The sequence below is a fragment of the Schistocerca serialis genome, chromosome 5 (assembly GCF_023864345.2).
Source record: "Schistocerca serialis cubense isolate TAMUIC-IGC-003099 chromosome 5, iqSchSeri2.2, whole genome shotgun sequence".
NCBI classification, from domain to species: domain Eukaryota; kingdom Metazoa; phylum Arthropoda; class Insecta; order Orthoptera; family Acrididae; genus Schistocerca; species Schistocerca serialis.
Window position 1 is genome coordinate 611,183,878 of NC_064642.1, and position 20,757 is coordinate 611,204,634.

Genomic DNA, 20,757 nt, shown 5'->3' on the forward strand with positions numbered 1-20,757 from the left:
ATAACGCTTTTTCGGTAAACAGTTCGCAACGATTTTTTTTTTCCGAGGCGTCAACTGCCCGCAATTCATTTACAAACTCTCCAGAACACTGACGACTATCAGCCATTTTAATGCCCTGTGCGCACAAATACAAACACTAGACTGAGCAAACAGCTGTTTCGCGCCAGATTTGCGGCGATCTCCTGTCCACACGCTCCAACTTGTCTGCGCAGATGTGGTTTGAACCCACAGATTTGAGAGGTTTCGCTCAAACCTCCAACTCCAACTTCCAGGTTTGCACACACCTCAGGTTGGTGCAAATCATCTGTCCACACGCAACGATCTGTCTGCGCAGATGTGATGTGCGCAAACATTTGCGCAGACAGATCGTTGCGTGTGGACGGGCCTTTATAGCTGTTTCATTTTTTAATGAATTTTAGCCCTACCATATCCAGGGGGGAGGGGGGCTTTCATCATGTACCTACACAATAACAAGCTACTATCTTCTATGAAAGAGTTACTTGATGATACGTTCGAGAAGCACTATCATAAATTGTTATTTGAAACGTGTGCTTATAGTATTAACGGGTTTCAATGTGCGTGGTAAATCTCCTCATCCCTTTGTATTGGTCAAACCTACCACTTGCTGTAAAAATTAAACTAAGAAGGAAATAAAAATTCACTATTGTGTATTCCTCAAAATGTTAAAGTGCATGCAAAAACTTCAGATTTGTGTAACATAGCAGTGTGTATAGTGTTGCTCAACGGTTCAATTGTACTACATCAATTTGACAGTTTGAAAGCTAATTTTTTTGCAATTGGATGGTGAACTATTAAATGTGGTGTAGAAATTGACATTTAAAATTGCCTGTTTTAACATATGATGGCTAATGCCAAATAAAGTGTGTTTCTTAGATAGTCCACAATCCTACCCCTTTATGTTGAGACATGTAATTTATTTCAGCAGAATTTGAACGTGTAATAAAGTTACGCTTTTTTAAGGAAACTGATAAAGGTAAAAAAAATTTGTGAATTCGGCTTATGCCGCTGTACATTTCACTTCCCTCTAGGCCGACCAATAATATAATCATATTCGAGAGCTGTCGTGTATGAATGACCATCTTTGACGTGTCTGTTTCGATTACTGACTTCTTCGATCAGAACCACATGAAAAATTCTTTGCTGTCCTATTTTGTTCAGATTGTCGTAACCACTATAGTAAGGGTTGGCTCTAATGACATGCGTGTGAATATGGGGGAGTATGGTGACTTTTGAAGATAGGGTGTTTATTCATGTCAGCCAGTGTGACGTCATTGAAGTTTTTCTCTAGTGAGACACCGGCATTTTGAACAGAGGCAGGATTGGCTATCGAATTTGGTTAAAAATGGCGTCTGATTCAGTTAAAAATCGAATGCAAGTTTTTAAGAACAAAGGCAAGGATCAGGATGTAAGTATCTAAAATTAGTTGCGTTTTCGTAGTGTTTCACTTGTAATACCCCGTATGTGGCTCGCAAGTGGGACGAAAATATGGAGACAACCCAACGTCTACACAGTAGAACTCGTGCAACTGTGTACCTTAGAATGTAGAATATATTGTAAAAGTTTTGTAATAATTGTGGTTTACTTCTGTTCACATATGCAGAATATTTTATACGACTGGATATCGTTCTAGTCTTTGCAACTCGGCAATATAATCTACACGTTTGTAACAGTTGATAGCGATTTGTATGAATGCCATGGAAAAGTCAGTGTCAGCTGATCGTGGGATAGTGTAGCGTCATGTGCGAATGGAAACCTAATAGTGGCTGCTACTATGTTTCTTATTTTCGAAGACAGTGAAGTCACAAATACCTAAACTATTAATGCCACTGAGTCACTAAAGCCCCCATATTTCATTCCCAGTTTTGCAGTGTAATATAAATAATGGAGTTGTTATGACGTAAATGGACTGATCTTGGGGAAACAACTTCGTTTTTCTCAAGAAGGTATAGTTTACGTATCCAGTAGTTTTGGGGTAGCCCCATACGGCAGAAAAATGGAAAAATTCCAGTGGCATATGAACAGTAACAGTAGGAAGCCCAAAACCAAGTAAGGCGATACTGTATTTTCGAATGCAGTTGAGTGTTATGGTGTTAACTATTGTGACAGGATGGCTACATCCTGATAACCTCTTAATTTCATAGTTGAACATTTTCAGTTCTTTATAGTTAGGAATGAAATCTCTGCATAAATAGGTGTCATGAATTGTTTAACCATTATTATTAGATATACTTAAATCAGAAATGTTTAAAATTGGTATTTCATTTTTAAAGTGGATACTGCATACTCTATCCATATTGTGTGTGCAAAATTGTTCAGATGTCGTTATATGGAGTTAAGATCTAAATTTTGTGTAGCAGTTTCATGGGTAGGCCTAATTTCCTTGCAGTGTGCTAGTCCATAAAGTGAAGACATGTTATTCATATACAGGAATATATCAGTAAACATTTGTGCTGATAGTGTGTGCTCCATTAATATTTTTGTTTTACCAATATTTAATTAAACAGCAATGGGATAGGTTTCAAGGCAGTCCATTGAAACAAATCATTTGTGGCATGTACAAAGCAAAAATATTTTCAGACTGTCACGAATATTATAGATATTAAGTCAAACCCTGATCACTCCCTGTCAGGCCATTTTTTTCTGTTGAAAATATGGTTTGTTTCATTGGAAAAATACTGTTGACACTTTGATTAGTTTAAAATACATCTGAGCTTTTGTAAATGGGCTCATTGAGCAGATAGGTGTGTAATTCTTTGATTGTTTGGTATAGATGTCTCAAGTGTTAAAATATTGGGCATTTTGTTACTTTGAATGTTTTCAGCATTGGTTAGTGCTTTAAACAGTGTTCTACCATGATTCGTGTGGCACAATGTTTCCCTTTGGTGATGCTTTTAAAGGGGGGAAAGAAGGGTATGGGGAAGAAAAAGCTACCTCAATGTTCATTCACTGTTGAATTGTCAGTCCCTCTTGACTGACTATATAAACATGTAGGCCTACTTGAGTTAAAAGAAGCAGCACACCACCTCTAAAAGGGCTACACCTAATTAGTGTGATAGTTAAAGTCTTTACTTTCATGTATTGCCGTACTTTATTGTAAACCTTATAAAGAGAAGAATTAGCAGTGCAGCTATATCTGTGGTCTGAATAGACTTAAAGAACAAAATATACCTTACCTAGGTAAGCTTACCTTACCTACAACTTTGTATATTCACTTTGACATGTCAAGTATACTGGGGGAGGTGACCTAAATATTAGACACAAGCACAGGATTTGTTTGTACTGTTTCTTTCAACAAAATACCTGTTAAGGAGAATCCCCTTTAAAATGAGTGTATTTAATTCTTTTAAAGTTACAAGTATAGAGTAGGAAAACTATGTATTTTGGACTGAAAATCTTAAATATGGTATGGTTGCTCCAAAATATCGAGTACATGAGATTTTGTATACACAAGACAGATTGGTGAGGTCTTAAAAATTAGACAAGAGAAACAAAAAATGTGACATATGTATAACTGGTATTTTTTCTGGGGATATTTATAATATGAAGCTTACACCAGTGAACTGCAAAAATTTATTTCTTGTTTTTAATGATATTACAGTCAACCAGCTTTGGTAGGGGGCTGTTTTAAAATTACTAGGCCTACCTGCAATGTGAAACTATTATAAAAAGAAGAGCTACATAAAAGAGATTAGCTTTTTCTTTCTTTCCATGAACATCAATAAAACCATTAAGCACAAAGCAGATTACTCATCTGACATTTCCCATCCTGGAGGCAACATAAGGAAAGACATAATTTGGTTATTTTAGACTACTTTCTGTGTCATGCAGTCATATGCAGCTGTATGAATTCCTCTTTCCACTTTCAGATTTATCCAAAGTGTTAACTCCTCCACTTACATGTGCTGGTTAGTGATTACAATAGGATGTTGTGGGTCCTGCTAAAGCACTAACATTATCCAGACTGTCTTCACTCTTCAAAGAGATATGTCGGCCTTATTTTCCGGGCCTGACTTATGCAACTGCCATAGCTTTGATCAGTAATAGCTCTCTGGCTCTTATTGTTTTGACCATCCTACTCATTTTTTGTTTGGTGACTTTTCTTTTTCACAAGTGAGTTTGCTATATTTGGATGAGATCATTACCTGAGGCAATGGGTGTGACTGCTTGGTCACAATTTTGTTTTTTAATTTTATGGAGGTGTCACTTCATAAAAACTTTATGAAGATTCACTGCTGTAAATAAATTTGCATTTCTACCTTTAGAATCAGCTTGAAGTTCACTTCCTTCACAGCAAGGCAAAATGCAGTCTTCAGAAATGTGACACAGCTCAAGACTATCACCAGTGACATACATGGGTTCATTCAAAAAAAAAAAAAAAAAAAAAAAAAAAAAAAAAAAAAAAAAAAAAATATATATATATATATATATATATATATAAAATAAAATTTTTTTACACACCTGTGAACTCTTTGGGATCAAGTTGAACGGCATACTGTGATCTATCGTAGGATGGAGTGTGGTGTTCTTGAAGCCCGAAATTTGTTTTTAGGCTTGAAAGCATCTGGCAAATTCTTGTTTGCCACTGAATCAACACAGTATTCAGTGTTCTTGAACGGTTTAAGGAACTTACCCAAAGGTTGCAACTAATCAGTTATGTATTGTGACTGTTACATAATTGCAGCTGTTGTACTTCACTTTCTCAATTACTTTGGGATCTAAATGACTAAGGTGCCCAACCGGAGGCAAAAGGAAAGGTCTTTCTTTTACAGTAGCACAGAAATGATTAAAGTAGCAGGACAAGAGAGTAATGTCATTAAACCATGAACTGTATTTAAATAAAATGTGCCAAGCACTTTAAACTTCAAAATCTGCAGTGTCTGTATTCTTTGGTGCACTAATGCCAACAGCGAAGTCTGTATTCGTGCAATGTGCATTATTGTCAACAGTAGGAAGAAATACACATTTTAGTGTATGGAATTGCATGATTAATAAAATTTAATGTATCTTGTTTAGGAATCAACTGTATCATATTTTGAAGCAGTCTATCATGTTTAAGCAGTAGATTGACTTCATAATTTTATCCATGTAGTAAATGTAGAAGTAATGAATAATCCAGTAGACAGAGCTGTTATCTGTGAAAAAAAAACTAATTATGACTAAATTTTCCCAAACAAAGGCAGTGTAAATAACAGTAGGAACATTCACAATATGTTAGGTTTACACATGAATTGACTGGGTGTGTATTTTTTGGAAAAATTATGTGTATTAATTTTAGGACACATTACCTAATTCCTGCGTTTTATTGTGTGCCCTTGGATATAGAGGAATGTACGATAAGTAGGCAGCTTTGACCAGTGATGCAGGAAATGATAAAGTCTGTAAACAATATGACAACAGTAACATGTTGTTGATCTTTAAATGGGCTGAGCTACAGATCAGTCTGTTACCCCTACCAGGTTTATTTAGATTCATATTTATTGGCTTTGCCAACTAAAAACAAAACTGTCCTCTCCCAGCCTAACCAGTATGTCATGTTAGACTGCATATTGCTGTGTCACTGCAGCAAGTTTCTTTCTGCCAGCTAACAACAAAACTGTGAGTATATGCACCAAAAGATGTCAAGACAGCAGCCATTAACATTGTTTCATGAGCCAAAGTAAACAGCTCGTATAAAATATTCCTCTTGACATCTCTTTGTTAGTCACCTGTTGACTGGACATAATTTAGGTGATTTTTTTATTGCTTGCCTACTAGAATTGGCAAAAGCTGTTGCTTGCTTTTGGTAGGTGACCTGTAATTATATACACACAAAGCTTATCATTACTGTTGAACCTAGATAGTGTTTCAAATTTTAAATACAAAGAAGTTTAATGAAAATCTGTTTCATTCCATCCTTCCTTTTGACACAGTATTATGTTACTACAGATTCATCAAACACTTAACTTTCAGCTGTATACATTAATATTTAACAATTATACTTGTAGCATAACTTCATGCTTTCCTGGGATCAGAGGAATCTATGGAAACTGGATAACTTTGGTGTGGTTTAGATTGTTTCAGCTCATTACCGACCTTGTACTGTTGCAATACAGCCTTTAAAGAGGCATTGTTATCCGATGCCGTTTCTGATGTGCTCCCTGCCCTTTCAGAAGGTGAGGCTTGTTTGTCCAAGCCTCACACCACACCCCAGGGCAAGACCCTGCAGTAGTCAATGTGGTAAGTGGTGGACATGTGCTTACACACCCACCATCCCCAAAAAAGTCCTAAATTATGTTGTGTATAGTAGTCGCCACATTATAAAGCAGTGCATTGCCAAGCTATCAAATTCCACATTTTGTGCCTATTACGTGGATAATTAAACTCAAGATTGGGATACTGAATGGTCGTACATCCGTGGTAGACTGTTTCTGCCTGCTGGTGTTTAGAACAACTACACCTGATAGTATGTAATTTATGTCTTTAGTTTTTCAAGACACTACTAGTATAAAGTATAGTATAGTTATATTATTATTATTATTATTATTATTATTATTATTATTACTATTACTACTGTGTAATGAAAACTATGTGCTTTGACAGGCACAGTTTTCAAACAATGCCATACTTGCTAATATCGTGGTAACTACAGAAAGAATGGAAAGAATTTGGAGCGTTTGTAAACCTGTAACAAAAAGGATTAATTCTGAGAAATGGTTGTGATCTAATTTGATTTTTCACTATCTTTCTTAGGAAATGCGGAGGAGGAGAAATGAGGTGACAGTTGAACTGAGGAAAAATAAAAGAGAAGAAACACTCCAGAAAAGAAGAAATGTGCCAATAGCAGACTCAGCAGGTAAGTGTTTTATAACAGAAGGGAATTCATATTATTTAAGGATTTTGCATTTATTGCATTGCACACAGATTAAAGCATTAGGTGCAAAAATTCGGTTTAAGTGAATGGTAGGAAGGTGTAAAGTTTGTGTGTGTGTGTGTGTGTGTGTGTGTGTGTGTGTGTGTGTGTGTGTGTGTGTGTGTGCGCGCGCGTGTGCGAGAGAGAGAGAGAGAGAGATATTGTGACTTTGAATTAATACATAGACTTCTTTATTTTAGATGAAGATGAAGTTGAACGACCAATTAATTTGTCACAGTTAGTCCAGAATGCAGCAAGTGACAATCCCACAGTACAGCTAAATGCTGTTCAGGCTGCACGTAAGCTTTTATCATCAGATCGCAATCCACCAATTGATGATCTTATTGACAGTGGAATTTTGCCTATTCTTGTGAGATGCCTGGAGTGCCACGACAAGTAAGTTGTGAAAACCTGATTGTTTGGCAGTATTATTGGTTAGTGTTCTAAAGTCGCCAGTACAGGTCTTTGATCTTCTAATAAACTGTCTGAAGACTTTTAAAATATTTGGTTATATACATTTTATTAATACCATTTTCGTCTGTAAATTAGTTGCTGTATTGAGTTGTTTCCTCCTAACATTACATGTAAAATTTGAAAAACACAAGAATAGGAACAGAATTTAAAAAAATCATACTCTATTAATTTATAACTTATAACATCCTGAAGATTTAAAAGAGCATAAATAAATGTTTCATCCTAAGTACATCTGCTGCAAAGAAAAAAAGAGTAGCTACAGTGTTACTGGATTGGTAAACATTGCCTGTATTTGCTACAAAATTACTGTTAAGAGAGATACCTGGGGACTACAATTTATATTTTGTGAATACTTCACTCCATTATGTAGTTTTGTACCTTTTGAAGATTCCAGTTGCTTCATTTCATTGCTATCATGTCTGCTGCTCTCTTGGGTAATAACCATTATTGGGACATATGGAAGCGTCCGATCCCGCCCGTCTTCTTTGACCCATGTCACAAATATGGCGGAAACGACCATAAACCACGATTCCAATATAGCGCATATAAAGTCGGTATGTACACATTATGAGATCGAAAATACATCGAAAAACAAACACACACACTTTCCACAAAAAGCATAATGACACTAACGGGACAAGTGTGGGTAATGGGGTGTTTTTGGGTGGGGGCAAACGAAATATAAACAAATTTAGACACCCACCTCCATACAAAACCACCCAAAACGACGAAAAAAACAGACATCACAAAACTCCCCAAATACCACTGAACACAATTATCATCTGGAATTGGACACTTCCCTTGACCTATATAGCTCAACAGCAGCTCCCGATCCCATAAATTAGGATCAAACACTTCCCTTGGCCTATATAGCTCAAAAACATCTCCCGATACCAATATCAACACACACAGCCACACATTGGGATCAAACACTTCCCTTGACTTGCGCACTGTTAATTTTATCCGTCATATCCAGTCCTGAACAGAAACAGCAACCTATTAATTTTACTAAAATTACCACACAATGTACAGCAAACAACATTAAATTAACCTTAACACAAAATCGTTAACTCACTGAAACGAATTCCACTACAAACACAGCCGACACTCCAACAATTCTGGATAATGAGCAAAAGCAAACTGAGCCCATTACACCACCCAAAGAAAGACCCTGAACATACCACCAGAGAGCACAACAAACCACAACACTAAGACATCTACAAACACGCCACACTCGCAAACCAAACTCCGCGCTGTCATGACGTCACACGCGACAACACCCTTACGTCACGGGTCAAAGCAGACGTGTGGGATCGGACGCTTCTGTCGACCCCATTATTGATAAATTTGTTTTTCCATCACACCTCAAGGCAACAACTGCCAACATTGCTCTGCAAAATGTATTTAAGTAATGGTGTATCCTTTGTTTTAGGCTCTTACTGACAAATTAGTTCTAATTTCTTCCCAGTTTTTGGATACTGAGGTCATTGTAGTAGTTGATTGGTATGAGATGTTCATTAGCTAATAACACATACACAAGTCGTTCTCTTTCCAGAAATTGAGTTATGCTATGCAACATTTTGTAAAAAGTGAATTAACCCAGTGTGACAAAGGTATCAGGAATTGTATGAAGTTTGAAATAATTTCTGTGATTGTACAATGTAATGAGAATTACAAACTTGCAGATTTTCAGTGGTTGTACTATTTAAATTCAGTTTCTTTCACATGTGGTGGCTTGATAAGTGATTGAGATGGTTTTCATACAGTAGGAGAACAGGAATGAAAAACGTTATATTAGTCATTTAGTAGATAACGATTGCTTTTGATTACTTTTATACTTAAGCCGCAATGTGAATTATCCTGATTTTAGTTTATTCCTCCACAGCAAGCAAGTCAAACTTATCCTATTGAGAAATAGCTATTTAGAGGGAACAAGTTTATTTTTTGTAGATAACTCATTTTAGTTAAACTGTATTTATATAGTTAATGAATGGAGAAGATGAAAAGATCTGTACAACCTGTTATTTCCCTATCCAGTGTTAGCACAAATCTCCTTTTATTAAGTTTTCTTTTGATTCTGGGCCTTCTACAGGGTGTATAAGACCCGGGACATCCGGGAAGAACCCGGTAATTTTTTCATCCGGGGAAAAACCCGGGAATTTTTTAGAATTCTGGGAAATTTTTAGAATTCTGGGAATTTTTAGAATTCTGGAAAATTTTTAGAATTCTGGAAAATTTTTAGAATTCTGGGAAATTTTTTAGAATTCTGGGAAATTTTTAGAATTCTGGGAAATTTTTAGAATTCTGGGAAATTTTTAGAATTCTGGGAAATTTTTAGAATTCTGGGAAATTTTCGTTGTTTTAGTTTTTAGTTAAATTTTTGTAATTTTGACTGGTAAAAACAGATAATCTAACAAATGATATTACTGTATCCCGCTACTGCAGAATAAAACTGCAGCATTATAACATGCACGTGAGGAAAAAAATGAAAATAAAACTTAAATTGCAAAGTAAATGTGCCATATAAAGTAATACAGCGTGTCTGCCAACAGCAAAATGTCAGACTTTAGGAAGGCTATGCAATGCTTTGTAACAACAAATTGCCTCCGATGAGCGTGACATCACAACTGTTTACTTTAGATTCATTTAAGCAATTACGAGCGGGCTGATGCACACGTGCAGTTGAGTCTTGTATGAGTAATACTTTCTCCCGCTTCTGGGTACAGTAATGTGGCTGCTGGCTGTGTAAGCAGCAGTAGCAGCAACCAGCCATGAGGGGTACCCGGAAAAATTTTATTGGTGCGCCAAAGCTGCCAGATTCACACGTGTGCAGCAGGCCCAGATCTAGGGGGTGGCAAACCGGGTATTGTGAGCCGGGTGGCAATTACGGGGGGGAGGGGGCAAATTTATGTTCTTAAGGAAAAAACCTTGCTTCACAAAGCACCTAGCATCCAGCGCATGTTGGTCTATCGATTATTCATACGATTTTGAAATACATTCCTGCTGGTTTTTGGACATTTTTGAACACATTCTAAGTTGATATCTGATTGAATTACAAGTTGATTTTTGAATGTGTGCATAGTGTTCGTGATGTCTGCCAGGAGAATCCTCGTTGTATCTTGAAATGAACTTTCCTACAGACAAAACAGGATGGGGCTATACAAGCTGAAAAGAATAAAGCCGAACCGGTGAATGCCAACTGCTGCTTGTTTATGTGGTGGATTCGGTTTGCAAATGTTCAGTGTTGTCATCATTACTAGCGAAATCCATAGATTCAGACTACCAGTGTGGAAATAAAGGACTAATGGGGATAACAGGTAAGAAAGATTATGTATTAGCTTCTTGGTGTATCCAAGAAAGTGAAATTCTGACAGAAAATTTTTGGCCAAATTGCTACACTAAACAGGACTAGTTGTCCCTGGGCTAGTTGTCCCCAGCAAGCAGCCGCTTAAGTTCCATTCTGGATGTAGTGCGGAAAACGCATTGTACGAACAAGTAATAACGCCTAACTGGAGAATAGTCACTGTATAACTAAACCGGTGATTGTGCCATTGTTAGTAAAGGTAACTGGAGAATGAGTTTTGACATTGGTAGGATTAGTTATAGAATTAGTGACAACAAGATTGTTTCTTAGAACGAGGGAGGAGAAGAAATGGGGACATCACACAAATTATAGAAGAATGACTACTCCAAATTTATACAAAAATTTCGTTCTACCACTTTTCGGTCTCATACATGAGAAACTGGAGTGTATAAATTAAATGTGAAACTGTTTCCTAACCTAAAACTTTTTGATTGTAGTAGGCCAAATAGATATTTCGTATTGGTACTTATTGGTACTTCATGAATTATATTGTCGTACTATAAAAATGATAATTATTGCCAAAACAGTCTCGCTTATTTTGTGTGTGTGTTAAAATTGCTGCAATATTAGAAAGGCCTATTTTGTTTTATCCAGCACACAGTGACAAAATAGACTTAATCAGATCGAGAAACCACACAAGTCTCGGGTACTGTTTGTATTAACAACTTTTTCAGTATTAGACGATGACATTTTGATTTTTCATGTAGCAAAACGTTTGACGAACTTTGATAAAGTAATAGTTCTTTCGCAGAAAGGAAAGCACGCCGTGCGAAGCTGTAGCAAGATTAGAGAGAGAAATTACTAGGACCTAAGGATTGAAGAAATGTATAATGTCTTGCCTGTCTCTTGTCTTAGCTGGTTTTAGGTATCGTATATTTAATTTTGTCACACAAAATGACAAGTTATTAGTTAATAGGTAATAAAGAGTGCAAATTTTCTGAAGAGTTCTTGTTCTCACAATTACAAGTAATTCCATCCAGTATTAATTGAGAGTTTCTTTTTAAAGAGGGGCAGGATGTCAAACCGGCCAACTGGGAGCTGGAGAGGCACCAGAGGACACACAAATTTCCACTGTCCTGAATATAGTTTGATGGCATCCATTACAAAATATACACATTTCAATTCCACAGAGCGAAATACAGTGACGTGCGATAGAAGAATGCTGTATGAAGAGGCGTGGCCCTGCACTTCGGCACACTTTGACCAAATAACATGTCTTACATTTCCTCGAAGATACGTTATATGTATAAGACACTTCAGAAAGATGTGCAAAATTAACTTATTTTTGAAAAGTCTTTTTTAATTTTTGATGTTCTGATGCACAGAGCAGTTTGAGTTATAGTGGGTAGTCTCCATGTGACCCGTGTTTACATTTAGTAATTTTTCTGTTTCCTCTTCGTTTACTGCACTCACGTCTAATGAAAACAATATGGATTTCTGTGGCTGGGAGCTATCAAGTGAATTAAAATACATTCACATAATTACGGAAGGCTAAAATATGTTACTAGTTTCAGATTTTATTTTATTTCCACCTTTCTGACTGTCAAGCATTAATCGCCTTGCAGAACAATGAAGTTATTTTTGTCAGTTTGCTAAAGAATTTTGGGCTTTTATTAAGCTTTCCTGCTGATGCAGTTAATTTATTGGAAACAAAGTTTCATTCCACACTATTGGCTAGTTTCAACTGTTCGCTTCATTTCAAGTGCGCGTTTTCATCTTCTAGCACATGTGGCATTATGCCATAATGGAGAACCAAACATGAGATAATACAGCACTGTGTAGTGTTACCTTTTATTATCTTTTCCTCATTAGCTATTAAAACAACCTCGCTTTGTAATGTAATTTTAATTTTCACCCAAAGGCACATTCAGCACAGCGCGGAAAAATACAAGTCTTTCTTATCAAGACAAGAGAGAGAGTCCTCCATTAGTTCTTAAAAATCAAAAACAAAAACCTACGCAAAAGTAAAAAGACAAACAAAATTATTTATAAAATCGGTCGCTGGCGCAGCGCTCTTCTGCATGCGATCATAATTTTTTTTCTTTGACTTCCGTGCCTCCGCCAATACAAAGTACCATTACAATGCCTCCTCTACTGACACGCTCCGCAAGTGAGCGTCGCAGTATATATATGAGAAAATAAGAAATTTACATATTACAAAAAACATTTCTGAGCACAATGCTCTTTGCATATCAGTCTTTGTATACAGTCTTTCTGGTGTGTATCTTCTTTAGGAGTCGTAACATTAATGTCTTTGAATTGCTGCGTATTATAGTTGCTTAGCACAGCGTTTGAATTCAGTTCACATGATTCGTGTTCACATTGGAATTAATTCGAACAATAAATGTTTCTATTATATTGCTCCAATGTCTTTAATCATAGTATCAGATTCTGAGTGTGTGTGTTTACTGCCTGGATCTCTTGCGTGTGACTTGAAGGAAATCCAAAGTTTGTTCAATGTGCCAACACGAAATTGTGATCTCCAGCAGTCAAATTTTGGTGGCGTCTACCGGGATATAAATGGTCAATGAGGGCACAGGAAGCACCTCACTGCCTACGACAGGTGATGAGCTTGTCTTTTACACCAACCTGAAGACCTGCTGGCTTCCACTACACCATACACTTCAAAGCATATTGACACTACGTAAATATTGCTTGACCAGTGTTCCATCACGTTGGTTTCTTCTTTGCATTTTCAGTTCCATTTATATGAATCATGTGCTACATGCACAAGTCCTTTGCAGCTCATTAACATCTACTTAAAATACATTTCTTGATATAGTAAGTACATAAATATACAAATATTTACAATTAATCATTACATGAGATAGTTACATTGTCATATAGCACATATACAGAATTAAATGAAAAATATAGTAAATTTTTACGTTACATTCAATATCATTGTGCTGACATGTTAATTACATTACATTCAGATTGAAATATACATTTTATTTGTTAGCTCATTCTTCCCCCCCCCCCCCCCCCCCCCACCCCGTTACACTTGCAACATTTGAAGATAATTGTGGCAACTAGCCAGAATATTCAACTTAAAATTCATCTTGCCTCTTGGAATAAAATTTACACACATTTCAAGCTTCAAGACAGCCCTCTGTAGGAGGATAGGTTCATGGGATGGTTGCAAACTACTTCATAAATACTAGTAAAGTCATCCCCTACAGTGGACTACACAAAATAAAATATGATAAATAAAATACATGTTAACTTAATATAATGTAAAAGTTCCTATACCTAATACCGTTTCTAAGTGTGGTGTCCCCACTATTGCTGTTTCTAAGAGTGGTACCCCTCTATTACCGTTTCTAAGAGCGGTGCCCTCTCTAAATATCTTAGGATCCTACAAGTGTGGTAAGTGTGTGTAATATATCTAAAAACAAAGCTGATGTGACTTACCAAATGAAAGTGCTGGCAGGTCGATAGACACACAAAACCATTTATTTATATTGCTTGATACTCACTTTAACTAACTAATATATATATATATATAAAGTCAATCAATAGTTAAAGTCAATCATGTTCCTATAAAGTTTGTGTAGTTCATCTCCTTCCTTTCATGAGTATCAAGCAATATAAATAAATGTTTTATTTAATAAATAAATAAATAAATCTTCTTAGATAATTGCTGCTGCGTTCCATGCTGTATATCCACTCTGTATTTACCTTGTGGTACCTGTAAAATTCTATTCAGAAATAAATATTTGTGTATGTCTCTCCATACTGTCAAATAATCACGAATTATATGTCAAATATTTCATCAACATGTATAAATTTTTCTAAGGGAGGGATGAGAGTATGAGCCGCAACAGAGGACTGACGCTTTGTTTTCTCCTTATTCTCCTTTCTATTTAATGGTGCATTAGTTCAGTTCAGTAGATGAGCTTTAATTATGTCATTAGATGACTGCTAAATATGTTCTCTTAAATAATTCTTCCAATCTGAAGCGTCAAGCCTACATAACTCCAAAAATTTCATTACAAGTTCCCATTAGATTAGTGTTAAAGTGTTATAGATTTAAATCTTCTGGTATATTTCCAACAGTGGCTGCTGTAAATAATTCTTTCCACATAAATCTATAGTGTCACCTTTAGTTATAAGAATATATATGACACCACATAAGTTATTATCTCAGGCATACCAATCTTTCAATAAATAATAATCTTTCCACTTTTTTCATTCTGTATTCCATGAGTACATGTGATATAGCGTTCAAATCTAGTTTCTCTCCTCTCAACATATTCTCAATTACTCATAACATTCTCACCTATCCATTATTCATTCTTCACAAAATAACATATACTTATTCCTCAGCATTATATATATATGTATATATTCCTCTTATTCATCACCACTTACTTTTTACTACAACAACAACAACAATAATTATAATAATAATACCCTTTTCTCATCTTATATTCCATTTACCTCTCTCCGTATTACTATTTGTCCTCTTAGTAAACTAAAATTATTCACTCATCTCATTCAGTCATTCACATCACTCATATCAACATTACTATTATCACATGCCTCCTAAAGAAAATAATTCTGTTCAGTTCTCTGCCTCCTCTAATGTGTATATACCTCAATAGCAACTCCTCTTGTAACCAAATATCTTATTAGCTATTGGATGGTTCACATTGCTTTCTAGACTTACCTGCATTCATTAGATTGGAAGTATCTGTATAACTTAAATGTAGGCTCATCATAACTGTATATCATATTAATTATCTTCTTTTCATTAGCTAACATTTTACTGTATGTATTTTTTCAAATGTCTGTGTGGATGTAGACCTCTGGGTTTGTGTTAATGGATATTCTAATGAATAACAGCCAGGGTGTGGAATATTTGCAATTCGGTATGGTCCAGAGTATAAGATCTGCCATTTCCTGTTTAAATGTTTCAGTTTTGTGGGTTTAGGATGTGTTCTTAGTAAAACTAACTCGTCAACTTGAAATGTTTGGGCTTTCCTGACACCTGTCGTACTTCTGCTTTCTTTCCTTAGCTTTGTCACATAATGTTGTGTAAGCTTGTCTTACCTTTTCTTCTAAACTAACATGATTTGTTGTTGCTGTAAATTTAGGTAGAGGGTCTGTCCATTCATTTCTTTCTGTTTTATCCATAATTAATTCAGTTGGTGTGTATCCAGTAGAAATGTGAGTTAAATTGTTCACTATTTGTTAAAATGGTGCTAGGTATTCTACCCATTTTGTGTGTTTCTCTGGTGTGTGTGTTCTCATAAACTGTCCAAATTCTCGAAATGTTCTTTCTACTGGGTTTCCTGCTGCGTGAAATCTTGAAATTAAAATATGTTTAACATTCTGTTCTTCAATAAATGTCTTCCATTTTAAACTGGTAAAATATGCTGCATTATCCGTGATCATAACTTCAGGTTTTCCTATTCTTACAAAATAATCTGTTAATAGACGTCTGGTAATAGCAGTGGTAGAAACTGAACGTAAAGAATATAATTTTAAATACTTTGTGAAAACATCTAACACAGCAAGGATGTATTTCATTCCTCCACGTGCTTGTGGATAGGGTCCTGCAATATCTAAAGAAATTAGCTGTAATGGCCTCTTAGGTATGATTGGGTGCAATTCATTCATGCTTGTGCGATTAGAATATTTGGCTTTCTGACATATGATGCATTTCCTAATATTACTCAATACTCTTCGCCTTAAATTTGGAAAATAGCAATATTGTGTAATCTTATCTGTACATTTGGTTACACCATAGTGTCCCCAAGTTCTGTGTGTAAATAAAATAAAATCATCAACATGAGCTTCAGGTAAGCAAACACACCAATGCTGTGATTCAGGGTTTCATCGGTGAAATAATACTTCTTTGTGTAACATGTAATATTTTTCAAGATGTGGGTCTGTTCCTGCACGTAATTTATTCTTTATCTGGATCCACCTGGGATCATTGTCCTGCAATATCGCTAACTTCCTGCACATGTTTTTGTAGTAAGGTGCAAATGTACCATCATACATGAGTAAAATTTTAAAATCTGATGTTTGTTCTGTCACATCTGAAAATTCTTGTAGGCTTTGTGGCAAACGAGATAGAGCATCGGCTATAATGTTGGATTCTCCTTTTATATATATAATATCAAAATCATATTCTTGTAGTGATGCACACCAGCGTGCAAGACGTGGATGTAATAACTTGCATGATAGCAGGAAAGAAAGAGCTTGATGATCAGTATAAAGCTTAGTACGTTTTCCCCATAGAAAATAGCGAAACTTGCGAAATGCCCATACTATGGCAAGTGTTTCGCGCTCGGTCACTGAATATGACTTTTCGCATTCAGTGAGCGTGCGGCTAGCAAAACTTATAGGTTTGATGACTGTTTGTTCATCTTCTACATGAATTAGGAATAAAAATGCTCAGAGCCCATAGGAACTTGCATCTGTTACTAGCCAAAAGTCTGAAGTCATGTCAGGATGACATAACAACGGTGCATTAACTAAAGCATTCTTAATCGCTTCAAAATCTGTTTGACAGAACTCTGTCCATTTCCAAATATTTCTTTTGAGTAAAGATAGAAGATGTGGACTGTTAAGAAGGTGGTAGGGTACAAATTTCCTGAAGAATGAAGATAGACCAAGAAAGGCTTTGAGTTGTTTATGATTCTGTGGGGATGGAAAATTCTTTATTGCATCAATTTTTCTTGAGTCTGGATAAATGCCTTCAGTTGATATGATGTGACCAAGGAATTTGATTTCTCTCCTCCCTAATTTCGTCTTTGATAAATTGATAGTGACACCTGCGTCAGAAAATTTAGTCAGAAGTTGCTTCAAAAGATTTACATGTTCTTCCCAAGTAGTGGTGGCAATGACAATGTCGTCAACATAAACTGTGATTTGCGATAACAATTGTGGTCCAAGAACAGCATGTAAGGCTTCAATAAATACTCCAGCACTCACTCGTAGACCAAAGGGTAGAACACAAAATTGATAACTGTCCCTCACATAGAAATGCAGTGTATTTACGACTGTTTTTATGGAGGTTCACCTGCCAAAATGATGAGCGGAGGTCGATATTGGTTAAATACTGTACATTATGAAATTTTAAAAGTTGTTCTTCCAAATTAATAGGTCGTGTGTTGATTGGGATTATAACTTTGTTAATTTCTCGTGCGTCCAGCACTAACCTTACACTACCATCCTCTTTATTAACTGCTAGTGTCGGACTGCAATATGGTGAACGTGACATTTCAATGATACCCCAAGCTTGCATTTTTTTAATCTCTTTCAAAACTGCGGGTTTCTTTGACCAAGGAATATTATATGTTCTACAGTATGTTTTGTGTGGTTTAACATCCATCTCATAAGTATAGCCTCTAATAATTCCAGGTTTCACCACAAATACCTCAGCAAATTGCTGCAAAACTTCAAGTAATTCAAGTTGTTGTTCCTTCGTCAGATATTCAGATTCTGTGCATTTCTCATATAAATCATTAGGTTTAATTCCCTGAGATACAGCTTCATTAAAAGTTAAATCACATATGTTTATTGCTGGTGGATACACAAAATGTAACTGTTCAAATTTACCTTGTTTACTGTTTAAGTTTTTACCCTGTGTTAACTCTGTTGTCAGTTGTTGTTGGTTTACGGTTAAATGACATTTCCCTTTTCCTAAATCTGATTGCTTGATATTCATTCAAAAATTCAATTCCTAATATGCGATGCATAACTAATTTGTCTACTACCAGAAAACTGTAATTGAGTGGTATATTTGAAAATGTGAAGTTAATTAGCACTTGAAATTTCACATTCTTTGATTTGTTACCGGTGGCACTTATAATGTGACAATTCTGTACTGGCAATGTTTGTATGTTCATTATTTGTTTGAGTTCATTATATAAGGACATTGAAATGACACTTGCTGCTGCTCCTGTATCTAACATTACTTCCACTTCATAACTACCAATCATAACTCGTGTTATAGCCTGAATAATCTTTGTTTTACTGGTACTATTAAAATCTACATCCTGATAAAATTCCTTTTCTATTTTCTTACTGTCATCATATCGGAGAAAACAAATCGTCGGTTCCGTTGCGCTCTGCTCCCTATTGACCGTAACTCGAGCACGTAGCTTGGTTGTCGTTCATTTTCCGGCAAATTCGGTTGTTGCTGCGGGTTGGGTTCATTGCCCAACTCAATAATATTTACATTTCTGTCGCGCGTCACCGAAGTATCAGCTGTTTGGTTGTTGACATTACCTTGCGTCGCATTGGGAGTTCCGTTAGGTAGGAATTGAGGGTTGCTGTATTGCATGTGTCGTGGCGGTGGTCCATTGTGATTTCCCCATACATTATTTCGCCCATGACTGTAACTGGTATTGTCATTACTGTTATTCCTGCAATACATGTTTGGATGTTGTTGGATGTTGTTTCTCTGAAAATATCCTGGATGGTACCTGTTATCCTCTCTTCTTTGATCTCTACGATTTCGGTTCCTTCTTCTGTTGTCGTTATTTTGAATATAACTGTTATTGTTCTGATTGTAATTACTGTTCGGATAACCATTATAGTAATAATTACTGTTTCCTTGCCAATGCTGCGAGTTGTTTCTCCTAATATTGAATGGATTTGTCCCAGTGTAGTGCGAATTTTCTTTGAGTGTTTTGTTGTGGTGTCTGAGGCGAATTCCAGTAGCTTCTGTCATTTCTGTTGTGCATACGCGAATTGCTTGGATGGATCGGATACAATTGATTGAAATTCCTGATCTCATCTCTGTAAATATCTATCTCATCAACATAACTAAAAAAATTCTTTATGTTGTCCTCGGACACTCCTATTAATTTATCACGGTAAGGAAATGGTAAGTGGCTTTTAAGTGTTCGAATTACATCTGGTAAATCTGCTGGTTTTGTCCAATATAATGTTTCGTCTAGGTAGCGTTCAAAGTATTGTCGTAAAGTCTCTTCGGGTTGTAAATTTCTGGATTGTATACTTCTCGTTTTAAACTTTGCTGTTCTGTGATCGACCAGAATTCCTCAAGAAATGCCTGTTCAAACTGTTCAAATGTTAAACAACGTCTTTTCATTGCTGCTCTTCCACGTAACAAATTTGTAACATATCGATTTTATCGGCTTCTAACCAATGTCTCGGGAAAATACCATCAAAAGAGCGGATGAAAACAATCGGATGCACTTTGTCTTTCTCATCACATGAAAATGTCTGAAAGTATCCATGTCGTACTAATGTTTCATCAGCTACTCCTGATGGTATTATGGGTCCTGCATTTTGTGTCAAACTGTGCATAGTATGTGGTGATGTCTGATAGTAATTTTGATCTTGTGGTAGCACTGAAAATGGTTCATTGGGATTTATATCACTCATTGGTGATTCTATTTTCGGCTGTGTGCCGGGTCTAGCATTATTATGATACTCATTTATGTTTTGGTTGCCTGTTATGGGTTTTGGTATCACTGACGAACTTGGTATTACATTTTCTTTAAGTTTACGTACCTCTTTCTGAATATTATCTGTTTCTCCCTTTACTTGTTCCTTTGTCTTATCTAAAATGATCTGTGTCATTGTCTCAAACTTCTCATCTAAATAATCATCACATAATTTGCATTCATGTAAAAGTTTCTCTGCTAGAGTTGTCATTCTTTAAAGATGCTACATCTGCTCTGTGTTCAAGTTTTTCTAACTTTTACTGTAAGGATTCCTGCTCCAATGTTACATCATTTAATCTGTCTGAAAGGTCTGTAATCGTCAGGTCTAAGTGTTCTTGATTTGTTTTTACGGAATTGTGTGACTGTTGTAATTCGTCAACTTGGGTACTGGTTTTCTGTTGTTCAAAAACTACTGTTAACAATTTCTCATTACATCGTTGTAAGTCAGTTTTTGTCTCGTCACTGGATTCCAGAAATACCTTTTCTTGTCTCGTAACCTTGTCTGATAAGTCAGTAAATTTCCTTCCAAGACTACTGGTGGTTTCTGTCAAGTCGGCAATTTGTCTCGATTGTTTTTC

General features: G+C 36.0%; 1 protein-coding gene across 1 annotated transcript in view; it reads left to right on the forward strand.

The window, feature by feature from the left end:
• Positions 1-1,118: 1,118 nt before the first annotated feature.
• Positions 1,119-20,757, forward strand: part of LOC126480713 (importin subunit alpha-3) — a 101,418-nt gene continuing 81,779 nt past the window's right edge. Inside the window, exons 1-3 of the mRNA XM_050103967.1 lie at positions 1,119-1,426; positions 6,751-6,853; positions 7,111-7,306. Coding sequence (XP_049959924.1) covers positions 1,364-1,426; positions 6,751-6,853; positions 7,111-7,306 — 362 coding nt within the window. The 5' untranslated portion in view covers positions 1,119-1,363. The remainder of the gene's footprint in view (positions 1,427-6,750; positions 6,854-7,110; positions 7,307-20,757) is intronic.